This window comes from Bombyx mori, chromosome 11 (assembly GCF_030269925.1).
Source record: "Bombyx mori chromosome 11, ASM3026992v2".
NCBI classification, from domain to species: Eukaryota; Metazoa; Arthropoda; class Insecta; order Lepidoptera; family Bombycidae; genus Bombyx; species Bombyx mori.
In genome coordinates, this window is record NC_085117.1 from 10,499,101 (window position 1) to 10,524,164 (window position 25,064).

Below are 25,064 nucleotides of genomic sequence, written 5' to 3' on the forward strand. Positions count from 1 at the left end.
TGAACGGATAATCTTAAAAAACTCCGCAGAGCACTCGCCATGGAACATCAGTCGTTAATAAATCACTATTATTTATATAGTAATCGTATATTTAAAATAAGTCTTATATTTTACATTGACACTTATATTAAAGTAACAAATGAGTGCTTCTTAAGGTGCAAAATGTTTCGAGTTATGGATTCAAAGATTGTTACTTAAAGAATTTTACTAAGAATAATAATAATAATTTGTTGAAATTGGATTTTTAACATGAGAATTTCTTGTTGATCTAATATAATAGTAAATTATTTGCAACCATAACAAATAGGTTGAGATGATTTTGATCAAAAACAGTAAGAATCGGTAATTAAAAAAATGCGCCAGTCGTAAAACAAAAAGAAAATATTTCTCTGTGTCGAGAAATGTTAAAATTTTCAGGCGCTGTTCACTAAATAGTGTTATTAAAATTATTATCAGCTTAATATTAGAATACAATTAGCGGTGTATGATTTTTTGTGCTATCCAAACATGCATAAAATTTAATACTAGTTATTTTTATTTGATATAGGTCTTTTTTTTTGAATTAAACATTAACGAAATAGACGTAATAGTTATTAGATTTTAAAAATACGTCTTTGTAATATTTATTAGTTACAGCATTTTCTTTTTTTTTACACATGTTTCGTAATCTCATTAGCAAGCCAGACCGCCGCCTTCGTTGCGTTCAAGCTCCCTCCTCACGTATTCAGCTTGTTTCTCGTTGAGGCCTAGTTTCGGCAGTTCCTGGTCGAATTGATTCATTCCTCCAACACCGACCAGGTAACCGTTGAGTCTGGCGGCCAAATGAGAAGTCTGTAGCTTAGAGGAATCGAGCCCGATACTGCGGCAGAAGTCTTTGTGGCCTTGAAGTCTGTATTTCTGATGGTAGCTGTGAAAGAATCAATTTGTTGAATAAATAAAGCCTAAGAAATTTTTTGGCGGCGTTTAAGACCAAACGAATTTACGGGCCTCATGTTTTAAATTTTTTAAATTAATTTTAATCATTTACAATAGTTAATGTCCACCATTACGCATCCAAAGTCGTGTAGCTGATCATAAATAAACAAATAACGGTTTTCTTAACCTTACCCTCCACACATCATCTAGTGCCAAAAAAATTTATGGACGGCTCTGTGATGTATTTTTTTTATCTAAAATAACTCAACATATTTTATCTATTGTTTTTTTTCATATTCAATGCTCCTCAATGGTTAGCGCGGTATGGACATGTAGTGCGTAGAGAGGAGATGCATCTGACTAGGAGATGTATGGAAATTGTAGTACAAGGTAGAGGGGGAAGAGGTCGACCGAAGAAGACATGGATGTAGTGTGTGAATGAAAATGTGCAAGAGAGAGGAGTGAGTGTTGAGATGACGGCTGACAGAAGAGAATGCAATAGAAAAATTCGCTGTGCCTATCCCTACTGGGATAAGGTGCATACAAAGAAGAATGCTTCGTAGATAGAAATATCCAATCGGCAATTTTCGCGAAGCCGGAAATACAAATTATGATTGATGAGGAGAATTTTGTTCTAGACTTTTCCGTTTTTTTTTTTCAATATAATAACAGATACGTTTACTTTCTTTACATGTTCTGTATATTTATGTACATTTAATTCCTAAAAGCTTATCTCTCTTCTGGTTCAGTCTCTTTGAAAAGCCATTAAGTTATGATCATACTAATAGAAAGTCATACTAATTTCACTACACATGTATGAACATGGCCTACGACAATAACGTAATGTGATTATATTTATGACTTAGTAGCTAAACACTTTGCAATACGATTACCTTGGTGTGTTGCTTGAATTTGATATGCGAAACCTGCTTTGGATACATAATGGCATCGTTAATATTGTTAGACCAACGCGTTTGGAGGTCAAAGGTTTTATTTGGAGATACTAAGGTAAAGTCTTGGATAGAATAATAAGTGGGTTTAAGCGGTTCGATGCGCAAAAGCAATTTAGTTTTAACCTGGTATTAAAAAAAGCGACCTCTGAAATCGGTATTTGATAATGAATTTCGGTGGGTGAGCGACTAAGCTGTGTCCCTGGCTTTCCTTACTTCAACTACTTTAACTACAAACCACTAGACGGGCTGTTAGTTCGTTGAATTTATTGAAACCAAAACATCCACTTAGACACATTCGTAACGTATGTGTAGATTTTCAAATGAAAACCTCGTCCAGTTCTCAGAAGGACCATACCAAACTCAGTGGGTTTCTTTTTATTAATATGTTATTGCCCCTGCAGGTAGACGAGCATACGTTCCAACTTATGGCGAGTGGTAGCCGTCGCCCATGGACTTCAGCAATGCCAGGGGCAGAGCCAAACCGATGCTTACCATTAAGTAATCTCCGCAAATCTCGTTTGCAGAAGGACATTTTCTATATCTTTTAGTCATTGTAATTTGAATAAACTCAAGCGACTTTCTGTGAGAAATACGGAAGCAATTGATTATGTATAGAGGAACTCACTCTTCAGCTGGATAGAAAACGTCAGCCTTCGCTATCTCAGTGCGTAAGGTCTCGTTACAGCGGCTCTGCACGGCTCTGTGCGAGGCTTCAGCCACTAAACGTTGTTCATCATCGTGGTACAGAATCATTGACTGATACTGTAATACGTTAAATTTACAAAATTAATAATATCGTAGCGTTAAACTGAGATATTAGGTAGGATGTTACGCTAGTACTCCTTTACGTATTAGCATCTGTGTACTTAGTGCGAGTTTTTTAACGTTCTCGATAGCGTAAAAGTTAACTCAACTTTGTATGTAGTTGAAACGTTTGCCAAGGAGCGCTGTTCCAAGAACGACAAAGTTAAAAAACTCTCACTAAGCACACTGATGCGTTATGATGTAGCAAATTTTAAATCCGAAAAAAGTGTAATGAATTCCATACAATTGAGACAGATTTGAAGAAGAGTCTACAATGGCATTCGATTGATACCTATTGGTTTTGGTAACCAATTAACAACAGATAGGTCATAAGAGTGTCCACCCGCGTCTATGCGGAAAATCAATAAAAACTGATTTATTCATTTGAGTAATGAACAAGCAAGCCCACCTGGTTGCAATTGCTCACAAGAGTCCATTGTCATTACCATTTTAAAGCAATCGGTAATTTAAGAGGAATGGATGAAGTCAAAGTAGGAAAAAAAGGATGAAATCGAAAAATGAGTTATTTCATTCTAAATTATAGGCAAGATCTTTCAGTTCAAAAGTTTTAGGATAGACTGCCGAATGACGGCCCAGTATGATTGTTGGCAACACATCTATATACAATGAATATGAAATTTCTTAAATTATCTACAATGTGATTCAGAGTTTAAATATATGTATGTACATAATATGTATGTACATAGACTTCTGGAGCGCACGCAAAAAGGCACGGCGATGTAGTATTCAGATCAAATCAGGCTTATGTGAATATTAAAAACTTATTATATTATGAAATATAAGTTCCGAACTAGAAAATTTCGGTCTTAGGTCAATCTAACGAAACTCTGTAGGAAAATATTATAGCAACAACAATTCTCTCTGATTGTGTGTTATCCGAACTCTTAACTTTCCAATCTTGACTTTAAAGTCTTCAGTAATTTACCTGTCTCTTTAATTTGGTGGTTAGTCCGTACTCGTGGTTAGCCCAGAAAATTTCGAGAAGCTCCTCATAGGTAACAGTTTTCGGATCATAATCGATCTCTATAACTTCTGTGTGGTCCCCGCTGGAAATTTTAACACACAACTCTACATTATCTTGAGTATTAGTTAAATAAATATTCGGAACCACTGATCAAACCTGTTGGAGATGACGCGATGAGACTTTGACCGTTTTAAGAAAGGAATTATATTCTGCTATTTACCAGACCGATAGTGATAATACCACAATAGTTTTCTAAATTTTGGATTTCCACTATTTTCCGGTGAATACAATTTTGATTTCTACTAAATCTGAATCAAAGTAAAAAGGATATCGCACCTTTAGAATTGAAGCGACTTAATCAAAAATTATAAATTTTTGGTAAAATCCAAAAATGTTATTGAACAATTGTAATTTTTTTATTTTTTCTATTTTTATCCTTTTAGGTGAGCACTTGATTTACGGCAAGAATACTTTGTCCTTTTCTAGAGTAAAATTACTTTACTTTTAGTAGTCTTGTCTTTTTTAGTTAGGACACTTCATTTCTAATGGTGCGATATAATATACTCTTGATATACCCTAAGGTACACCTAAGAAGACTTCAAAACAATTAGAAATAGATAAAAACATAGTTAATGTTCTTCTTTCATTGAAGAACCCGGAAATTAACAAATGGGATGATTAATATGAACTTCTTGAGAACAACTTTTTGTTTTTTATTTTGGTTTAGACGGATGGGTCTATTTTCGCTGTTTACACGTGTTATGATGATTATACGTTACACGTGACTCCGGCAAGGTCGAACGAGGAGCGAAATACGTAATTTGTAGATTACAGCAGCAATGTTTGTGGTATTTTCTCATTTTTAAACAACTCTAGGGATTTTAAAAATAAATCTCTAGATATAGTTTACAAACTAATGACTTTAAAATATTAAATTTTTTTGAAGTCGTCCTAGCCTAAAGTATAAGACGTCCGGTGCATTCGTATCTAGCGATGTACTTGTGAGTCCGCACGGGTAGGTGCCCTGCCTATTTCTGCCTTGAAGCAGCAATGCGTTTCGGTTTGAAGGGTGGGGCAGCCGTTGTAACCATGAGACCTTAGAACTTATATCTCAAGGTGGGTGACGCATTTACATTCTATATGTCTACGGGCTCCAGTAACCACTTATCAACAGGAGGGCTGTGGGCTCGTCCACCCATCCAAGCAATAAAAAAATAAAAATAATAATGTCCATAATGTATTTAACGCGCATTACAAGCAGTGAAAGCGAATTTTATCGTTAGATTGGTATCAGAACTAACACACTAATTTCATTAAATTGATACAGAATTCTAAATAGAAGTTCATTTCAATTGCCTCTGTGACGTACGTGCCCTTCTGTTGTTGTTTCAGGAAATTAGTAGAGTGGAAAAAAGAAGAAAAATCTACTGTGTTCAAATTTAGGTATTTGAGATATTGACACAATGTTTTTGACACTTTTATATTTGAGCGTTTTGGAGTATGTATTTATGTTCTTACCTACTCTTGAATGTATAAGACAGATAGATTATTAAACTAGAATTGATTTATTATTCAAACAGAACAGGTTTTCTAGAAAAAAAAACGTCCATAGCTATTTTTAAACTATTAGATTTAAAATCGTATGACGATTCCAAAATTATAACTGTTTTATGGAGAAGAGGAATCGGCCAGATCAACGTCTATCGGGTTAGATAATTTTTTTATTGCTTAGACGGATTGACGAGCTCACAGCTCATCTGATGTTAAGTGGTTACGGTTAAGCCTATAGACATCTACAACGTAAGTGCGCCACCCACCTAGAGATATAAGTTCTAAGGTCTCAGTATAGTTACAACGGCTGCCCCACCCTTCAAACCGAAACGCATTACTGCTTCACGGCAGAAACAGGCAAGGTGGTGGTACCTACCAGTGCGAACTCACAAGAGGTCCTTATAATAAATTCCATTGGTATTTTCTGGAAACTTATTTATTTTTCTATGGGTTAAGGTAAAAAAGTAAATTATTTTTCCATAGGTTAAGGTAAATGGATACAATGTTGAAATTAACTTACATGCTTCTGTAATGCGGATTCTTGGTCGTGCCACCGGCGTATCCCACACGAGTGCGTATGACACCGAGCGTGGCGCCGAAAAGAGAATCGTTTGACCAGAAGCAGCCCATACCAAAAGTCGCCTTCTTCGTGGGAATGTCCACATCGTGCAAAAGGGTGTTCTGAAGGTCAAAATTATAATACATTCATAGCATATAATTATCGATATGTTTGTTCTTTCATACTAAGTTGCAATTTGTTCGCACGAGATCTGAATCGATTTTAAAAGAATAGTTCAATTAAAAACTGAACATGCAAAGAATTTTTTTTAATGTTTTTTTTTATTTCCATTGTACGCAGACCAGCATACGGCCCACGTGATGGTGAGTGGTTACCGTCGCCCATGGACCTCAGCAATGCCAGGGGCAGAGCTAAGCCGCTGCCTACCGTCATTTACATTAAATAAGATTTTATTATTGCCAGCGTTGCGAATTCTTTAGATTTTCCGTGGTCACGGACTTCAGTCAGGTGTTATTCGTTGACATTTAGATATTGTGCAACTACCGTCTAATTTTCCACACAAATAAAAGTAACAGTATCTTGATTCTGTTTGATCTGAGTTTTCTTCTTCATGGTCCCAGATTTTAGATAAGTGTTTATGTTTAGATTAAACCCTAAAGGCAGTTCTAATTATGTCCACGACTCGGAACAAACCGAAAAAAATATATGTTTAAATGACAGTTTTTCAATGTATCAATGGAACAAGTCACTCGTTCGATACACATATCATTCGTAGATGACGAATAGACAAGAATGGTAATTGTATAATGGTAACAGATAAGAAATATTTGTTGTTCAATCATAAAATTGTCGTTCTTATCATGATAGCAAAAAGTTCATAAGGAAATGATGATTCCTAAAATCGTATATTGCGTCTTTAAGATCATCAATGCCCCCCCTATAAGTTATTAAGTTTTGTGATATCAAGTCCACATAATGAATGCGCCGTGCGTTTCGTAATTATTATACAACATTGATAAAATCAAATGACTGCACGTGGAACAAATACAAGTAATTTACGCTTCAATTTACAATTCTATTTCAATACAGTGTTGCATCTGTTGAATGATAAACTGTTATACTTATTAATTCATTGCATGGCTTAAAGTTGACAGTTGGATTGTCTATACTGAGAAATCATAAATATGAGCAGCAAGAACGTGAGGAGAACTTAAAAGTCTGTTACGGTGGTATGACAAAAGCAAGTAACAAGCAAGGGTCTTTGTTACAAGGCGCTGGATCTAAGTTTTAATTCTCTAGAACATTGCCGGAAGACATGAGAAGCTATTGAAAGTGTTGGGTTAAAAAAGCCGATAAATTAAAAATGCGTTCGGCAGGCATTTTGCTTTTAACTTTTTTGAAGTGCTTCTGTTTCGGTTTACCGCAGAATTTCTTCTCAGTGGGTCGCGTTTACGATTCGGTGGTAGATTCTGCGAAGGGTTAGTATTAGCAACGTCCTCACGCTAGCGCCCCGTGAGGTTACCTACTCGTTCGGAGAATCTATAACCCCTCGAAGTTACTAGAATAGGTAGGAAAAAAGCAGAATCGTCATGAGACCCTTCCTAGACCGTTATTGTCATTACTAAAAGTTACATACGGGTCCCCTTGCGTTTCAATAAACTCCAATATATATTACATGGCTGTTTATATTCATGTGTACCTATTACAATAAATTATGACTTCGTGGTCAGGGCCCTGAAACTTCGATACTATAAGACAAATATTTTTTGTATGGAAACTAGCGACATCTTGTAGCGAATACCAGTAAACTTATATGTTAAACACGGAAAATAAAAAAATTATAAATCATACAAAGCTTTATTTGTTATAGACAAATTGATTAACCTTTATCAATTCGTGATTACTGAAAATTTACAAACTCCTTCATTAAAAATAAAATATAGAATAGGTAATTTATGTTATTGCTATCTACAGGAGCAATGAGAAACTAATCGAAGCGAAGCCATCTAGTGGCGGACGCCCGTAAACATTTTTGTTGAGTGCTTGAATTGCTTATTACTAATTTATGTGTATTGTCTATGTTCGTGGTTCTATCGTGAATAAGTTAGCGAATGCTCTATAAAACTAAAGATTTTTTCCGTAAAACAACTAAACATTGTTTTTGTTGAACTCTTAATGGCTGCTACATTTTCTCAGAATTATCCTTGTAACTCTTCTCTTTGCTTCTTACAAATAAGTAGTTGAGTATTGAAAATATATTATTATGTTCCACGATGTATTGATGCTATTTCTGTAAGAAAAACGTCGACATCCTATTTAATAGCTACCCTTGCTCGAGTTTCAAGTCGTAGAAAATGAGGCGTCCGGGCGTTCCATTATTAATTTATTTGCATCAATTTCTCGACCACTTGCGATAATCGACCTTCGTTCAACAACTTCGTGCATTCATTAAATTCAAAATGCCTTATAATCAATAACCACTAGTCGGCCTGAGAATTTTTAGTATTTTATTCAATTGATGAAACTCGCTCGCTGTGGCAATTTGTGTTTGTGGGTTTTTTCCATCAAAAGTTCGTACTTTAAAAATCCTATTATAAATACGAAAACAACTAAATGTTAATCAGACAAATCTGTGGAATATTTGTGTATTTTTTTAATTAATATATAAGCATATTTTATATAATTTAAATTTCTATAGTACTCATATATTTTATAATTAAGTTTGTCTGCAGTAAAATCCTAAATCAGCCGAATAAAAGAACGTTTTAAATTCTTAAGATATCATTTTTGTTAGTACTAAGTCCTTAAACTAACTCATTTCGAATCTGAAGTCCGTCGATACACTAAAGCGAAAATTGTAACTGAACTTGAATATTGTTTTGTTTTTGTAAAACGCGCATAGAAAAACATCCAGGTCTCGCCAATTAATGAAATTAATATGATGGCTAATTTGATATTTTTTACTTGGTAACACCGAAAACGTTGTTTTTGTCGAAAGCTACACACTGAGATCACTTTATCACCTTTACTAATACGCTAATTCATTATGAACGGACGTATTTTAGGTAATAATAGTATTTAATTGACCAATTACTATAACCAGTCCTATTTTTAGATAAGAAAAATATTATCACAATAAATATATTCAATTTAAGTAAAACAGCCTCTTTTATAGTGATTTTGAGACAAAGTTTGTTGTTCTTAAATAGTTTACGGTATATACCTAAGTACTAGCTCAAGCAATTGGTTTTCTTTAATTGTATTTTTTTCCTACCCATTCACTGGTAGCCTAAGAGGCTAATCCCGGACGGGTAGGTGAGCTCACGGACTCAACCTGCGAGAATTTGCTAACACTAGCCCTAGCAAGAGCAGTGCTTTGCAGAATCTACCACCGAATCGGAATCACGACCCACTGAGAAGATCCGGCGAGAAACTCAGTGGCCTGTGTCTATGGATTAGTTCGCTCGTCGAACTCTTCGGAAACGACGAGTTCGACGAGGATTTAAATGTAATAGGTTAATAGACAGTATGCAACGGCTTGGCTGTGCCCCTGATGTCTTTGACTGGCGGTGACTACTTACCATCAGGCATTACTAATAAATAAATAAAGGTCAGGCTCATAGCCTACCTGATGTAATATGGTTATACGACTAAGCAAGTACGTTAAAGCCTACAGACATCACAACATGAATGTCGTAATCTACCTTGAAACATGAGCTTGAAATCTCAATACTATTCTTTTTTTAGGATGTATGTATTGCTGGTGGCCCATAAGGTCATTCTAGTTTCAGCAAGACAGGTCGTCGGGCACGACTTCAGCCGGGAGGGATGGAGTTTTGTAACAGCTGCCTGAATGAGACCTAACAGCTCAAGGGCAGCTGAGAAGATCGGGCAAGAAGCTTAGCGGGCTGATGTTATGAGCACAGAATATATTCCGTGGTCATGAGTTACGTTTCGCGTCGAGCTGTGACGAATTCGACAATTACGGTACCATAATCCTAATGCCTGCAAACGTCTAATAGTAGGGTTAGTGGATTGAATGGGCCCGTAAGGATGTATCTAGGGCATCAACAGTGACTGGCTCTTGAGTGAGCCGGGTTCGGGGAGGACTCCTAATACTAATACTTGTATAACTATCTATCTATCTATCCCACTCTTTAAGCCGGAACGTATAAATGCATGCAGAAATTACCTCAGTGACCATCTAAATGTGTGGGCTCACATTTCGCCCAAAAAAAAAGCGAAAACAATAATCACAAACGAATAAAATCAAGACTGTGCAATATACTTCCAACATAACAGTCTATTACCTTGGCCCGATGACCGTGTCTATTGAAATAGATTCGCGTCCATTCGGTCACAAATCATTATTAACATGTGTGTACAATTTATTCTATAGTAAAGTATGTAAAGAAAACACAAAAACCACAATGAAACAATAATTTAAATTATTGCTTAGAGTTGCGTTCAGGTTAATGCGTCCGCATCAAAGAAATTTCACCTGTGAGGATCAAAAAAATGTTAATGACCTAGTCACCTACTTGAAGACTGGAATATTGCAGCAGAAAGTTCATAAGAAAAAAAAACTTATAATAAATAAAACGTCGACGAATGGGAAGAAAAAATACTACTAAATATAAGATCACTTGAAAATAACTTACGTTAACTGGTGGCTTCATTCTGCAATATTGTCTTAATAATTTCAGCATGCGAAATACCGAACAGAGGTCCCGTTGATTCTTGATAAAGGTGAAATGTATGAAGGAAACTTTAAATTCCGCGTCCTGAAGATCGTAGTGGCTATAGAGTGAAGCGGAGAGACGTCTTCTTTACACGTCGGTCCGGCGAGCACTGTCACTCACAGACGTTCTTGAAATTAGCAGACGTTACTACAGTATGCCGCATGCTTGAAATAGGTACGTTTTCCATCAACTTGCTGTGTTTTTTTTATTTTATTTCAAAATCAGCTTTTGTAACTTGAACAGCTTGCTGTAAATGTTGACACTAAGTTGCTTTTACCGCTGCTACCTCTATTTAATAGTAAATAATAGTTTTGGTTATAATTTCAAGCAGATAATATACGCTTTGTGTTACGGCGTGTCATCGCAGAGCGCGTGTAGTGTGTCGTTGTGCTAGTGTGACGCACGTAAACTTGGCCGCGATATCGACTGATAGCTCGCAACTTGACGAATCGATAAGACGATAAACTTTTTTTTGCAGATCCGAATTTACTTACTTATCTATACTAGATCGATTTTTTAAAGGCATATTATTTATCTGTTATATATTTTAGATTAGAGGATCGATGGTCCCGATCGTTAACTTATTTCTGGTTTAGGTACATAATAACGCAAAAAAAATATTCAACGCGAAACTATTTTTATTATAAATTGTCAGATAATGCTTGACGTCACGATATCAGATTCCTTTATCTTTAATCTTAATAAAAAAAAATACGTTTTGCTTTTATCAAGTAATTACATGATTTGGTAGAATATACTTTATCATTCATTTATAAACATGGATGTCGTCAATTTTGTAATTTGACTGCTTGATTGACGAATACATACCATTACGAATTGTTTATAACCTACCGTTTGATCTAGATTATAAAAGTGTCAGTTTGTAGGTGCGTACCTATGTGTTTGTAGTAGAATTTGAGCAAAACTTTGAAAATATCGATTTAACACTTCCTCTGCTTTAATAGACATTTGTCGAAATACATAATTATTATGCTCACAGTCATTGATGCTAATTTTTACCCTGGAATAGTTAAATTTAAAATGATTTCTGTAGAGCTAGCGTTTCAATTATGAAAGATCTCGTCACCGGTCAGTAAGCTCCATCGTGACTTTCTACGCGCTTGGTATTGAAGGAATCGATGTAAGTTTCTTCACACTTCACATAAGGATAATTTATAAATATGCAACTCTCTCTCTGTTTATTACGTATTTCGTGTAAAATGGAGAGGTATCTAAGTTTTTTTTTAATTAACCCTGATTGTGTTTTTGCTTTAAAAATGTTAAGTACATCGATAGAGTGATCATCGCTCCGTAATTTTTCCTCGCTTAGGATCATGATCTAACGTAGCGTACGACGCATTACTGCTTCACGGCAGAAATAGACAGGACTGTGGTACCTTCATCATCATCATCAATATCATCTCAGCCTGTCTGCTGTCCACTGCTGAACATAGGCCTCTCCAACTGATGTCCAGTGCGGCCGGTTCGTTGCCACCATCCAACGTGACCCAGCAATTTTCACCAGGTCTTCGGTCCATCTGGTAGGTGGCCGTCCCACACTGCGTTTACCAGTACGTGGTCTCCACTCGAGGATCTTTCTGCCCCATCGGCCGTCCGATCTTCGCGCTATGTGGCCTGCCCACTGCCACTTCAGCTTGCTAATCCTACGGGCTATGTCAGCAACTTTGGTTCTTCTACGGATCTCCTCATTTCTGATTCGATCTCGTAGAGAAATACCAAGCATAGCCCTTGTGAAGCACCACGTACCTATTCGTACGTATTCACACAATATCTTACCAATAGTAGCCCGTCATAACACTGCTAACGCTCCGATAACACTGAGTCGGGAAGACGTTCTTAATTCATATATGTAATAATAAAAACTAAGGATTAACAGATATCATTAAAAATAAAACAATTTTCGATTGAAACAAACGATTTATTTTCTTATAATATATAACTTTTAAGTATATTCATTGAATCTAAAGTTCAAAAGTTAAAGTTTCTTGTTTGCAATTTATTTGCATTGTATTCGTGTACTTTTATTTTCCATTATTTGGGTAAAAAAGTAAATATACCTACCTACATAACACACACAGATAAAAGTAACAATAGTTTCACTACGATTAAGTACACAGTGCTAAGTAAATATTAATACAATTTAATAATAAAACGCAAAAAAATAGGATCCGACTAATATAGCTGTAAAATGTACCTTCTTAATATTATAATTCTGAAAATAATTTTCGATCACAATAAATTTAAGATAATATTCATTCATTCAAAGTTCACTCATTGTAATAAGACAGATTATACAAATATAGATTAAACTACACAACATTAAAAAAAAACTACAACTTTTGAACAATAGACACCTCTCTACAAGATAAGTTTATTTGAAGACTTCGTATTACTTATAAATTTTCTTTCCAATACGATGTAACAAGGTAATTGAATTTTTTTATCGACATTAAAGCCACATCGGATATATTCTTCACAGTTTAATAAATATTTCAGATTTATTCTACTGTATTGTTATTTATACGCGACCGTCGATGTGAATAGTTTTCTTTAAAAATGATAAATCTAAATATTACAATAGTTTCCGTTTATGACCTTGAGATCGATACGGGTCCGTGTAATCCAAACTATGTAGAATAAGTTTTCTTGTTGACAATCACCTAGCATAGTCATAAAGTTTGGATCAATAGCATGTTACTTTTGATATTTAAGAATTTAATAAACCTCTTTAATATATTGCCTCTTAAAAATCATATTGCTATGTAAACATTTATTCTAAAACAGTTCAAATGTATTAGATATATCTTATTTAAAAAAAAACTTATTTGTACTTTTTTTTTTAAATAAAATTAATATTTTTTAAGTGATATTAAAATTTAGTATTTTAGGCAAGAGACACTCTACATTATTGTTTATTAAAAATTTTCCTACAAATTTCTTAATATTCTACCGTTAATAAGGATTATAGCCTAAAGTATAAACATTTAGTAACAATAGAGGCGGCGATATGTTTCTCGACATCAGAGGATTATATCGATTATATTTATCGATAATTTCTATTTTGAAGTGAAAACTTATTTAGCACCGTTTTGATTTGAAATTCGGTCAAACGAAAAAAAGCCAAACTAAAATGAGTCAAATGTATTTATTTATTGCATCTATAAGATTTAACTTGCAAGAGAATAAGATAGAATGCTTCTAAATGTGTCGCTTCATTTGTGTGGATTAGACATTTTTTTTGTATCACTTTATAATTAGTTCTAACGCATTTTTTCATATCTGTGCTACATTTTCCGAATAAGAACTCTGGTAATTATTGGACCTAAAAATTGTAGTCAGCACATAAACCCGATTATTTACTGTAAGGAGTTCTTCTGATGTCGATACACTTAAATTTCACTTTCGCCTTCACAATTTCAGCGATTATATTTCAACAGATACGACGATCGAAGTCAACAGTCTCATCCTACAACTATCAACAAACGAGGACCCATAACGATTCAATAAGACAGGTCAATTGATATATCGTACACTAGGCTAACTCATCGAACATTATAAATACTAACGATTTGCTCACTCCACGATAACGAACGAATGAGTGAATGAGTGAATGATTATTGTATGATAAATAGAATGATGGAACTATTATAGTAAATGAACGAACCACATTCATGACGTACATCCATCGTCAAATGTATTGAAAAGAAATACACTCACACACAGAAAATGTACATAAAATACCATCAAAAATGCTGTGATAACGTTTAAAGAACACATTTATTTGACACTAAGGTTCTGAAGTGTGTTCGTGGCTGATTTACATTGATCCAGTGACTTGCGACACTCTCAGAGGCCAATATTACTTGATATCGCTGTTCACATGTGGCTTAGAAAAGAACAAAGAAAAAAAACAATGAAATATGAATGCACATTTTCAACGCTGAAAATCACTGGCTCGAAAGAATATCATATTCCAAACAGCACTAGACCGAGATGAAACAAGACTTGAACTAAGCCATCAAGTGAATAATACAAGCGAAGTTGCCGACAGTCACTGTCCAGTGTAAATCCTCCATTAAATTACATATCTTATATACAAGAGCAACGACAACAAGTCACTATTCCTAACAAACATTGAACATTAATAATTATTTTACGTATTTAAATCGTTTATGTACATAATATGATCACACGATAACAATATTACAACAGAGGAATATTTTTTTATTAAGGCAAGACTGATTTACAGGCACACAATTATTGTTCACAAGAAATTTCACTAAATAAAAAACGAAGTTTAAAATAAATATGTATATGAGAAAAAAAAATAGATGCTGTTATGTACTTTCACGGGAGAATCTCAAGTTAGACTGAGATCGATATTTTTAAAGTTTTAAAGGTTTTTTTTTAAATAATTTGTTATTGATACGTCCGGGCAAGAGGCGACGCCATCACAACCAAATAAAGTGAGGAACGGAACGAAATATGCAACTTAAAATTACATTTGAACTTCTTACGTATAAGATACAATAGTACCAAAAATGCTTTTAAAAATGCTAATAAAAATAATAATACTGTAATAAAAATAATTATGGAAAAAATATATTGTGCTTTTCTTTATTAAGGCCATTCAGTATTGCTTACTTCTCATTTTTTGTATTTACACGTTTAAGTACTTTTTAAGTACCAATGATTTCATAGTTTAAATATTTATAATTAAACTAGTGACTAAAATATGGACGAATGATTTTTACGGTATGATTAGAATAAGAATATGAAAACTACAAGAAAATTAGAAACAAAAAAAACTGTAGATAATACTATATTTGAAAAAATATATATGGAATGTTGCCAATTTCTTAACGAGTATACCACAGATAATGAACACTTTTTTTTTCAATTTATTTTTTCTGTTCTAAATGAAGATAAGATATGTTGTTTGGAAAAGTGCAATTTGACAACTTACAACGATTGGCAAAATAATTCAGTAAACGGGCAATTTAATATAATATAATATGTACGGCAAGGCAATTCACGTCAGCGATTTCAAATCTATTAACTTTTATCGCATAGTTTAGTGAAATCAAATTAATTTTATAAGTATGAAATGGCATAATATGTGGAAATTACGAATTGACTGAAAACGCACTAACAAAAGTGCATGGTTGATGACTAATGATTCACAGGCAAAATAATATTGGAGACGAAAATTTGTTAACATTCAAAAATTCTCTTGCTGTATACGAAGTGTAAAAATTGGCACTAATTGAGTATTTAGCCGTTCAAAATATAATCGAAAAAGAAAAAAAGCGCCATCTATCATTTCGGGGCGACACTAAACATTTTTTTTAATTTAACGTACGCACGCACGTAATCTTTCACTAAAGCCTACATAAGAACAAAAAGGTTTTATTTTCTTAGCGTCGTACATTGCGACCTACTAAATGACAAGAACGCTATGTGGCCCCCTTCGGTTCGTCAACTACCAGCTGCTCAAATACAAACTGAATCGATACGCGGTTTCTACCGTGATTCGATATTTTCCTATTATTACGTAAATTGAAAACGAAACCTCTTTTGTGTTCTTTGTGCAAAAATAAATCCTATACACCATTCAGCATTATAACAATGAACATTTAGTGAAAATGTTGAAACGATATAAAACAAAAATAAATTCTACTAATACACATAATTAAAAAAGTAATTTATAAATTTTACACAATCGAATACGTTCAAGGAACACACGCAGAATATCTCTAAGGTAATCGTTATCTAGTTCACGGTTTTCGCGATACCTCAGTTCCTATTCACAGTTAAAACTTACATAACAAATCCAGTCTTTGTACATTGTTACGAATCGCGAAACCGTTTTCAGAATTACCCTCAAATACACATCTGATATTACAAGATAGTATATAGTTTTATTTTAACCAAACAAGCAACCCCTGTCTAGTGATATGAACAATATTATCATCACGAACGAAAGAGGATTATAATATTATAATGTTTAAAGTCGGTATGTTTTCTCAAGAAGAAAAATAGGACATGTTAAACATTAGAATTCCAAAAGTATAATATTATTTTAGAATCGTAGACATAAATTTAATTAAAATTTCTAAACCTTCGTATTTCACAAACAATCAAGTCCCGAAATAAATTGGACTATTTATGAACTAGAAGCGAAGATAATTAATTTATAATAAAAATACTCATTATAATTTGTTCAATAACTTATTATATTAATGTTTTGTATTTTTTTAAACGCCATGTTTCACATAGACGAGCTTCTTTCCGATTCAATAGGCACTTAATTATTATTTATTAGGAATAAATGTTACGTAATTGTTCCGTTTACATTTTCATTCATTAATACAGGCAATACTGCAAACAAACGTACGAAACTATAAATAAATTGGAATGTTCTAAAAGGAGAATAGCTACACAGTAATTATAAACTAAAAATAAATTTAACAATCATTTGAATATATAGGATTATTTATGATTAATTAAAACATTTCCATGTGTATAATCTACTTAAAAATATTAAAGATTGAGCTCTTATGACACTATCACACTGTATTCCCTCCCAGCCGTTGGCAAGCCCGTCTGCGCGTGAGCAATAATGGCAATACTTGATCGGCAATAAAATAAAAACTGGTTTTTCATGTTGGCAACAAAATTGCAAAAAGTCGTTTGACTTGATTCAAAATTAGAATTCGCTTGAAAATTTCAAAATTTTGCTATATTAAAAATGGGAGTCACCGTTGTTACAATTAGGTCGTTCAAACTTGTTTTAAATACATTTTTTTTATAATCGTTTTAACTTTCTGGAATGACAATCAGACTTTTTTTTAAATCACATCCTTTAGTAAAAGGCAACGAAATATAGTGTGGCACAGCTACCAAGCATACAACAAAATCATGGATACAATTTTCACACAAAATGTCCCGACGAGATATAAGAAGCACTTGGTTCTATTAACATCAAGCTATGCTGCCTTGTTCTCTATTTAACACGCGCCTGCGCTGTGTGGGTCTGTTTTTTTTTTCAAAACGTCTCGATTATACTTGGGCCATTACAAACGTGCGAACTGATTCATAAATAATTTTTATCAGACCTCTCGCTCACACTTATAGACATATCGGATCTTTCGCTCACAGTTCTAGTGTTACGTGTATAAAACTTAAATCAATATAATTACATAAAAAACGTTATTTATTAAATTTAAAAAATATTTTTTTCGGGTCATTTTTTAATTCGTTAAGCACTACCAACACATTATAAATAACCGAACGAGTTTGGACGTTAATATCGCCCTTTAATTTTAACAAAGCTAAGTTATCGAATAATGCTTCCATGGTTCCCGTAGGGTTGTCTAATGATAACTAACACAATTTTTATAAACACCCACAACCCACCCAATTCACATGTACCAGTCATCAACGACCACGTCTGATCTGACTACCTGAACCCGAGCGGCATCCCTTTATCGATATCGAGGTGCGCGGCATTGTCACATCCCTTTGCCGTAATGTTTTATGACTCAGTTCGCACGTTTGTAATGGCCTAAGTATAGTCCCTCATTGTGCTATTATCGTCTATCTCACTCGCGCGCATCTGATCACGTGCGATGACAAAACACTGCACGATAAAATCAGCTTAAGTCAGCACAGTACAGCTTGATATTGATATTCCATCTTTACCCTAGGCTACATTTACATTGTCAGTGCTATAGTCCACAAATGGCCCTCATATCGGATAATCTGTCTCCAACGGGGATACGATTTCGAAATATTTTTCTCTGGTTGCAACACATCTACATTATGACGCAGCACCTATGAGACCTGGTGTCGCCGACGACGTCACTGGTGTTCCCGGAAAAACGCGGCATGGTCCCGGAACTGGGGGATAGGGTCAGAGGATTCAGCTGAACCGGCATGTCCTTTGCTTCATTCAGAGAACTGATACTGTGATTGTTTGTCGAATTCAGACTATTCTCTACTGGACTTCCGTTCGTTCTTATCTGCGAACGTTGCTTCTTTAAGTCCGCTAATGTGCCTGGAACATACAGGGTTGCGTGTTTGAGGCCGAATTGACAGTGTTGCCAGGATGCTAAAAGGTAACTTTTTTTTTTTTACTAAAAATTTGTGCTACTACGTAGAGAATTGTTTAAATGCTATCTGTTGTTTTTATTTATTGCAAATTACTAAGTATACATAATATGCATGCGTTATGCACTAAAACATTAAAAATACTTTAAACGTTAATTTTATAAATTTCTAAATATTATATAAAAAAATTAAACTACTAATATTTCTGGAAAGTGAACGAAAAATTGAAATCAGATAATGAACGTAACTACAGCGTTATTTTACAAAAAAAAAAAAAAATTAAACAATTAAAAGCTTTAGAAAAGTTAGTACTGATAAAGAAGTGAGTGCATAAGACTACAAGGAAAGACATACGAACAAAAATGCACATTAATACAACCTTATTATCAACGCATCTACGATACATAAAGAACAGAATAGAAGAGTAGGAATCAAAATAAGCCACACATTACAACGCATGCAACTACATAGAGACTTCTTGCCTCAATATGCATCCTCGAGAGCGTTTCATTTCTCAAAAAAAACCCGGAGCGCTGCCCTTTTGTTCAGAACATAAAATTCAAAACCATCACTGTGCAAAACTGGTTATGGTTATTATATTATTATACATATAATTGTTATCAAGTGCTATTTATAATAATAATTTATGTGCTTGTTATTTTGCAATTTATAGTTCGTAAGGATGCATATATATTTACCTGCGTTAATCATGACGGTGACATGAACATTGATTTTACCATTATTGTCTGTGGTGTAAGTGGCCGTGCCTCCGTCTGTGATCGCGATCTGGTTCGGTGTCACGATCAACTCTTTCCTACCGTCTAAAGCGTCCTCGGACTTGTAGGGGTCGTTGTCCTGGCCCTCGGGAGCTTTCCTGACGCCGTTCGGCACGTTCGGCCTGTCGTAATGTCTGGTCTGCTCGTTGACCGCCTCTAGTTGCGGGGCGGGTACCGAACCGGGCGCGTACTGCGAGGCCGCGTTCACGCCGAACAGCGGATTGCTGATCTTGGACTGGTTGAAGTGTATGCTGTCTGAGGCGTCGCTGACGTCACTGGGTCTATGCGGTCCCCGTTGGTTGTAAGTGTGCTTCGGGACTGCGTATTCGACATTGGAGTCGTAGCTCTGGTTCGAATTTGTAGAGTCGGTTGACACTCTTTTGTGCGATAGATCTGATGATTGTAGGTTGGCGCTGTTTTGATCATTTTCAATGCCATTGGATAAGCCCTGCAATGCGAAATGTGAAAGAAACTAATTAATGGCTATTTAAATAAATAATTTTTGAGTATTAAGTAGACGTTATAAAGTATATTACAATTATAGCTCTTGTATAGAAAAAGTTCTTACAGTTATCCCTTATTTGATAATGATAATTAATTATCCCGAATTCATTACATAGCCGATGATATACTTGAAAGAAACCATTTTTTTATTGCTTAGATGTGTGGACGTGCTCATCACCCACCTAGTGTTAAGTGGTTACCGGAGCCCATGGACATCTACAACGCAAATGCGCCACCCACGATATAAGTTCTAAGGTGTAAGGTATAGTTACAACGGCTGCCCCACCCTTCAAACCGAAACGCATTACTGCTTCACGGCTGAAATAGGCAGGGTGGTGGTACCTACCCGTGCGAACTCACAAGAGGTCCTACCACCAGTAATTACGCAAATTATAATTTTGCGGGTTTGATTTTTATTACACGATGTTATTCCTTCATCGTGGAAGTCAATCGTGAACATTTGTTGAATACGTATTTCATTAGAAAAATTGGTACCCGCCTGAGATTCGAACACCGGTGCATTGCTCAACACGTATGCACCGGACGTTTTATCCTTTAGGCCACGACGACTTCAACCAATATTGCTTCACGTATTTTCCTATACTTTGTGCAATAATTCGCTTCATTACCAGCGTAAGAGTAGCAATTAGACATTGATAATTGTTCATGTGACGACGGATGGAACATTAGTCGTATCGAAAGTTTCGCAACGTGCGTACAGGAATCCGCGTACCGTTTTCACAATAGTTCGCGTGTCTAATTTGCACTGTCCGACTGAAACGCACAATTTTACTTTTACATCTTTTATTTATGAAGCGATATTCTGTCACGAATAATTCGTTAGGCCGTCGCTGATTCGACGTTTGTGGCTCCCGAAAATATAGAAATGGATAGGATGTTATCGTCAACAAAGGTTTTTAATTCTGGATGTTGCCAGATGATGTGCAACGGTTACCGAGTGTATTGACCACAAAGAAAATGTGGCCATTGCCTTGAGCCTTTTTTTCTACCTAATTCTCATTAAACTCGACGGACTATGACTGATTTATTCGGATTGGTAGACTAGCTCACAGAGCTCAACCTAACTGAGAATACCAACATTTGCCCTAGTAACAGCAGTGCTTGAAACTACTACCGAATCGGAATCGCGATCCACTGAGGAGATCCGCCGAGAAACTCAGTAGGTTTTGTCTGTGAATTGAGATGTACGTCGAAACCTAAGAGAAAAATTATCGGTGCTAGGAACGCTTAAACGTGACGTGATTTTAAACCATGAGCTTAAAGCTTCTTCAGTGGTAATAATCATTCTAACCTCCAAATCGTAACTTTTTATTTGCTAGTGACAGAAATTAATAGGAAGGTACTTTCTGGTGCGCAATGTTTACCATTTCATCCTGAAAAATCTGAGCTCTTCGATATGGTTTTTCAGACAAAATATACCCGTCTCTGAATTTGAACAGTTACAAGTAGGTAATAGAGGGTGACTTCGCCATTAAACTAAAACAAAAACAGTTATGCGAACCTTCGATCTCACAAGACTTGGTATCAGACAATTTTAGTAATAGCTTCTAAAGACGCGATGAACATCCTATCTAGACCAAACTGCTTCTACAATTTCATTTTTGTTGTAATGATTTTTTTTTTGGTTAGTTGGACGAGCTTATGGCTCACCTGGTGTTAAGTGGTTACCAGAACCCATAGACATAAATGCCGCCACCCACCTTGAAGCACGAATTCTAAATTTCAATTTTTAATATGGCCCTACCTTGCAATCCAAAGTATTAGTGCTTAACAATAGAAATACCTACCGTACATCATTGATAGGTGGTAGCTACCCGTGCGGCTTACAAGCCGCCCTACCACCAGACTACCATAAGTGTCGCAAGAGCAAAATAATTGGAACACAATGGACCAATGGATGAATGGAATTGGACCAATGGATGGTATTGTAGTAGTGTCATCACTAGTTTTGTAGAAATAGTAAACCAATGTAGAAGAATATAGTCAGAAATTTCATAATATTACTATGGGTGAGTGCCTAGTACCTTATGTGATTTTATAATGAGTTAGCTATTGCATTTGATTTGCATTTAGTAAATAATGAGGTGCCGAATGCACAATTTTTTTTTTATCTGTGCGGATATGATCGTATACTAAATTGAAGACTGTCTGAATATTTGTATAATATGATAACCAATAATGGCTTTTTTTATTTTTATTTTTTATTTTTTTTATTGCTTAGTTGTGTGGACGAGCTCACAGCCCAACTGGTGTTAAGTGGTTACTGGAGCCCATAGACATCTACAACGTAAATGCGCCACACACCTTGAGATATAGTTCTAAGGTCTCAGTATAGTCACAACGGCTGCCCCACCCTTCAAACCGAAACGCATTACTGCTTCACGGCAGAAATAGGCGGGGCGGTGGTACCTACCCGTGCGGACTCACAAGAGGTCCTACCACCAGTAATTACGCAAATTATAATTTTGCGGATTTGATTTTTATTGCACGATGTTATTCCTTCACCGTGGAAGTCAATCGTGAACATTTGTTGAGTACGTTTTAGGAAAAACAGCTTTAGAATCTTGTTTCCTTTGACATTTATGTCTTTAAAAGTAAAAGCAGATATCGCTATATTGTTCTAGCTTTGTTAACAATATGTGAGTTTTAAGTTTTAAAGAATGATGAGTAAAGTTTGCGCTTTAATATAATTTTATGGAACATCAATGCATCAGATTTTTTTTTGTATTAATACGCATATAAACGGTACAATTAAAGAAAATAATTGTGGAGTAAACTAAAAGCAAAATACGTTTTAAAAAAATTGTAAACTCAAAATTACTCAACCCGGGACAGACGCAACGCAACTAATCAATAATAGCCCAATTCAGTTCCAAATATCAACTATTACTCTAATAAAGTATAAAGGCATACCCGATAACGAAGTCCCAAAATTTGCGGCTCCTTACGCATACGTCGTAAATTATCGTGCGTCAAAAACATTATGTCCAAAGGCATTTTCAGTTCAGCCACATTACAAACACAAACACAAAAATCCTTTCGACTATAATCACTTTATGAAAATACGTAAAACGGAGAGTCGAATATTAAGGCAGAGTTTTTTAATATCATAGTGCATTGCAAAATTTAAAAAAAAACACAATAGTGCTGGGCGCGTGTTCCCGCGCTGACCACAGCGACTGGCAATGGAGGCGCGCACGCCGCTTACCGCGCGAGGGAAATCGTTGGAAAAACATAGTGATGTCGTCAATCAATTCGTCTACCGGAACGGGACGATACTAATCGAATTACTAATTAAACAATTTAACTTACAATACATTATAATATAAAAATTGGAACAACTGAATTGAAAGGAATCAGTTTTTAAATTAGTTTACTTCTCCTTACTACAGTTTAACGTTAAAATTAAATAGCGTGTGTAGCAGGTAACTAGACTTTAACGTTATGATAACAGTTGTCGGTTTATCTGGCCGCGTTATTTGCAACCGACCGTAACGAATGATTTCGATTTTAAATCGTTTCGTTGGTTAACTATCATAATCGTTGTAACCTAGATGAACAGACGTTAATCTTACTCTAGCTAAATTAATTTTATCTATAGATCCTGAGTCATACTGATAAGAGTTTCAAGTAGCTGAGAATCGACAACTAAATCTATTTTGAACTGAAACAAAATGAAAAAAAATCCTTTTTATTATTTAGGAAGTGCAATACTGATATCGAGTATCATCTCTATCATTTCATAGCTCGGTAACACAATGACATGCATTAGATATATATTTGAGATATTTTCTTTTTCGCAGCGATTAAAACTTTTCATTGGTACAAATTCAATGTATTTTTTTATTAAAATAAATCTGGGACAGACGTTACATCGCCAGCGTAGAGATATCATGCAATTTATTCAGCAAAAAGTTGACTACATTCAATGGCATACATTTCTAAGACGTGTGCAATATGCTTGTGCATATTCTCCGAGGTAATGGAGGTAAGACGATCACGATTCCATTTACAACATTACGAGCGATTGACAGAAGCCGTCACGACATGGCAACACGCTCACTATTTTATTTCTAATCAACAATATTGTTTACTTGATTCGTTGAAAGTTACTAATTGTAATGAAATTGTAATGAATGAAATTTACACAACACGCTTCCCGAGTACGATAATATTTATTATATTAATTGGTTGGACTAGGCCAAATGGCATTCACCTTGAAAATAATTTTCCTGAATTTTCTTATTCATTGCTTGAATAGATAGGAATAGGACTTGGTGGAATCATATTTCAACTTGGTGCAATCATGGTTGACTTAGTGGAAGCTATTCACTGTTGTTCAATACATCGCTTAGAGACGCAGCAGAAAGTTCAATCCGGAGTTTGTATTTATACTCAAATTCCACACTTCTTAAGTAACGATCTATTTATTTCTTGATATTTTAGATCGATAAAGAAGGTCACGGTCTACTTGGTTTTAAGCGCTTACTGGAGCTCATAGACTTTTCATATACGTGTGAAAACCTATAGAAGAAAAAAACGATGTCGGCCAGATAATTAGAACCCCAGCATGATATAATCCCTGGATACTAATATATCCGACTTACCCCAAGGATCCATCATCTACTACAGTAACTATATCAACGTAAGGTTTTTTTGGAGACTTACAGAATCTTTAAAAACACGTATCCACGACTAGGGTTCGTCTTAAAATAATTCTTAAAAGTATAATATGATCACGAATACTGGAAACGAGCCGCCACAGAAAAAAACCGACCGACCGGAGCGTATGACGTGCGCATCAAATAAATGAAGTTTGTATTGTATTAATTAAACTCGCGTCCAATTAATTAACTAAGTCTTACTAATTACGTGACCGTCTCAAGTCGAAAGCAGAGAAAGTAACAGACGGGGGGGGGGGCGGCTACAACTGGAAATTTCTTTTTCACTTCACACTTAGGTTTCTGTGATAAAAATAAAATTTTCATTTAACGGCTTATATTAACGTTGTAATTAAATCAAGAAACACAATTATAGGGGTTCCTATAAATCCAGTTCAAGGGAACATCTGAAAAGTACTCTAGCACCTGCAGGCTTATGCATTAGGCTGTATTTTGTTTACGAAAACATTTTGTACGTGTGTAATTTAGATGTTAATCG

At 35.1% G+C, this 25,064-nt stretch overlaps 2 protein-coding genes across 14 annotated transcripts in view; both read right to left on the bottom strand.

Moving 5' to 3' along the window:
• Window positions 1-474: 474 nt before the first annotated feature.
• Window positions 475-10,568, bottom strand: LOC732898 (methionine sulfoxide reductase). The gene is given in 5 exon segments (NM_001046899.2): window positions 475-907; window positions 2,494-2,630; window positions 3,619-3,739; window positions 5,729-5,889; window positions 10,390-10,568. Coding segments are annotated over 5 exon segments (702 nt in total). The 5' UTR covers window positions 10,438-10,568; the 3' UTR covers window positions 475-672.
• Window positions 10,569-12,388: 1,820 nt separating this feature from the next.
• Window positions 12,389-25,064, bottom strand: part of LOC101740746 (protein phosphatase 1 regulatory subunit 16A) — a 44,331-nt gene continuing 31,655 nt past the window's right edge. For 5 of the 13 annotated variants that reach the window (XM_004931607.5, XM_012695020.4, XM_062671117.1 and 2 more), the window contains 2 exons: window positions 19,302-19,827; window positions 12,389-18,550 (listed from right to left, as the gene is read on the bottom strand). In XM_004931607.5, coding sequence (XP_004931664.1) covers window positions 18,309-18,550; window positions 19,302-19,827 — 768 coding nt within the window. In that variant the 3' untranslated portion in view covers window positions 12,389-18,308. The remainder of the gene's footprint in view (window positions 18,551-19,301; window positions 19,828-25,064) is intronic. The other 8 variants (XM_038013663.2, XM_062671115.1, XM_038013662.2 and 5 more) reach the window with 5 other exon arrangements.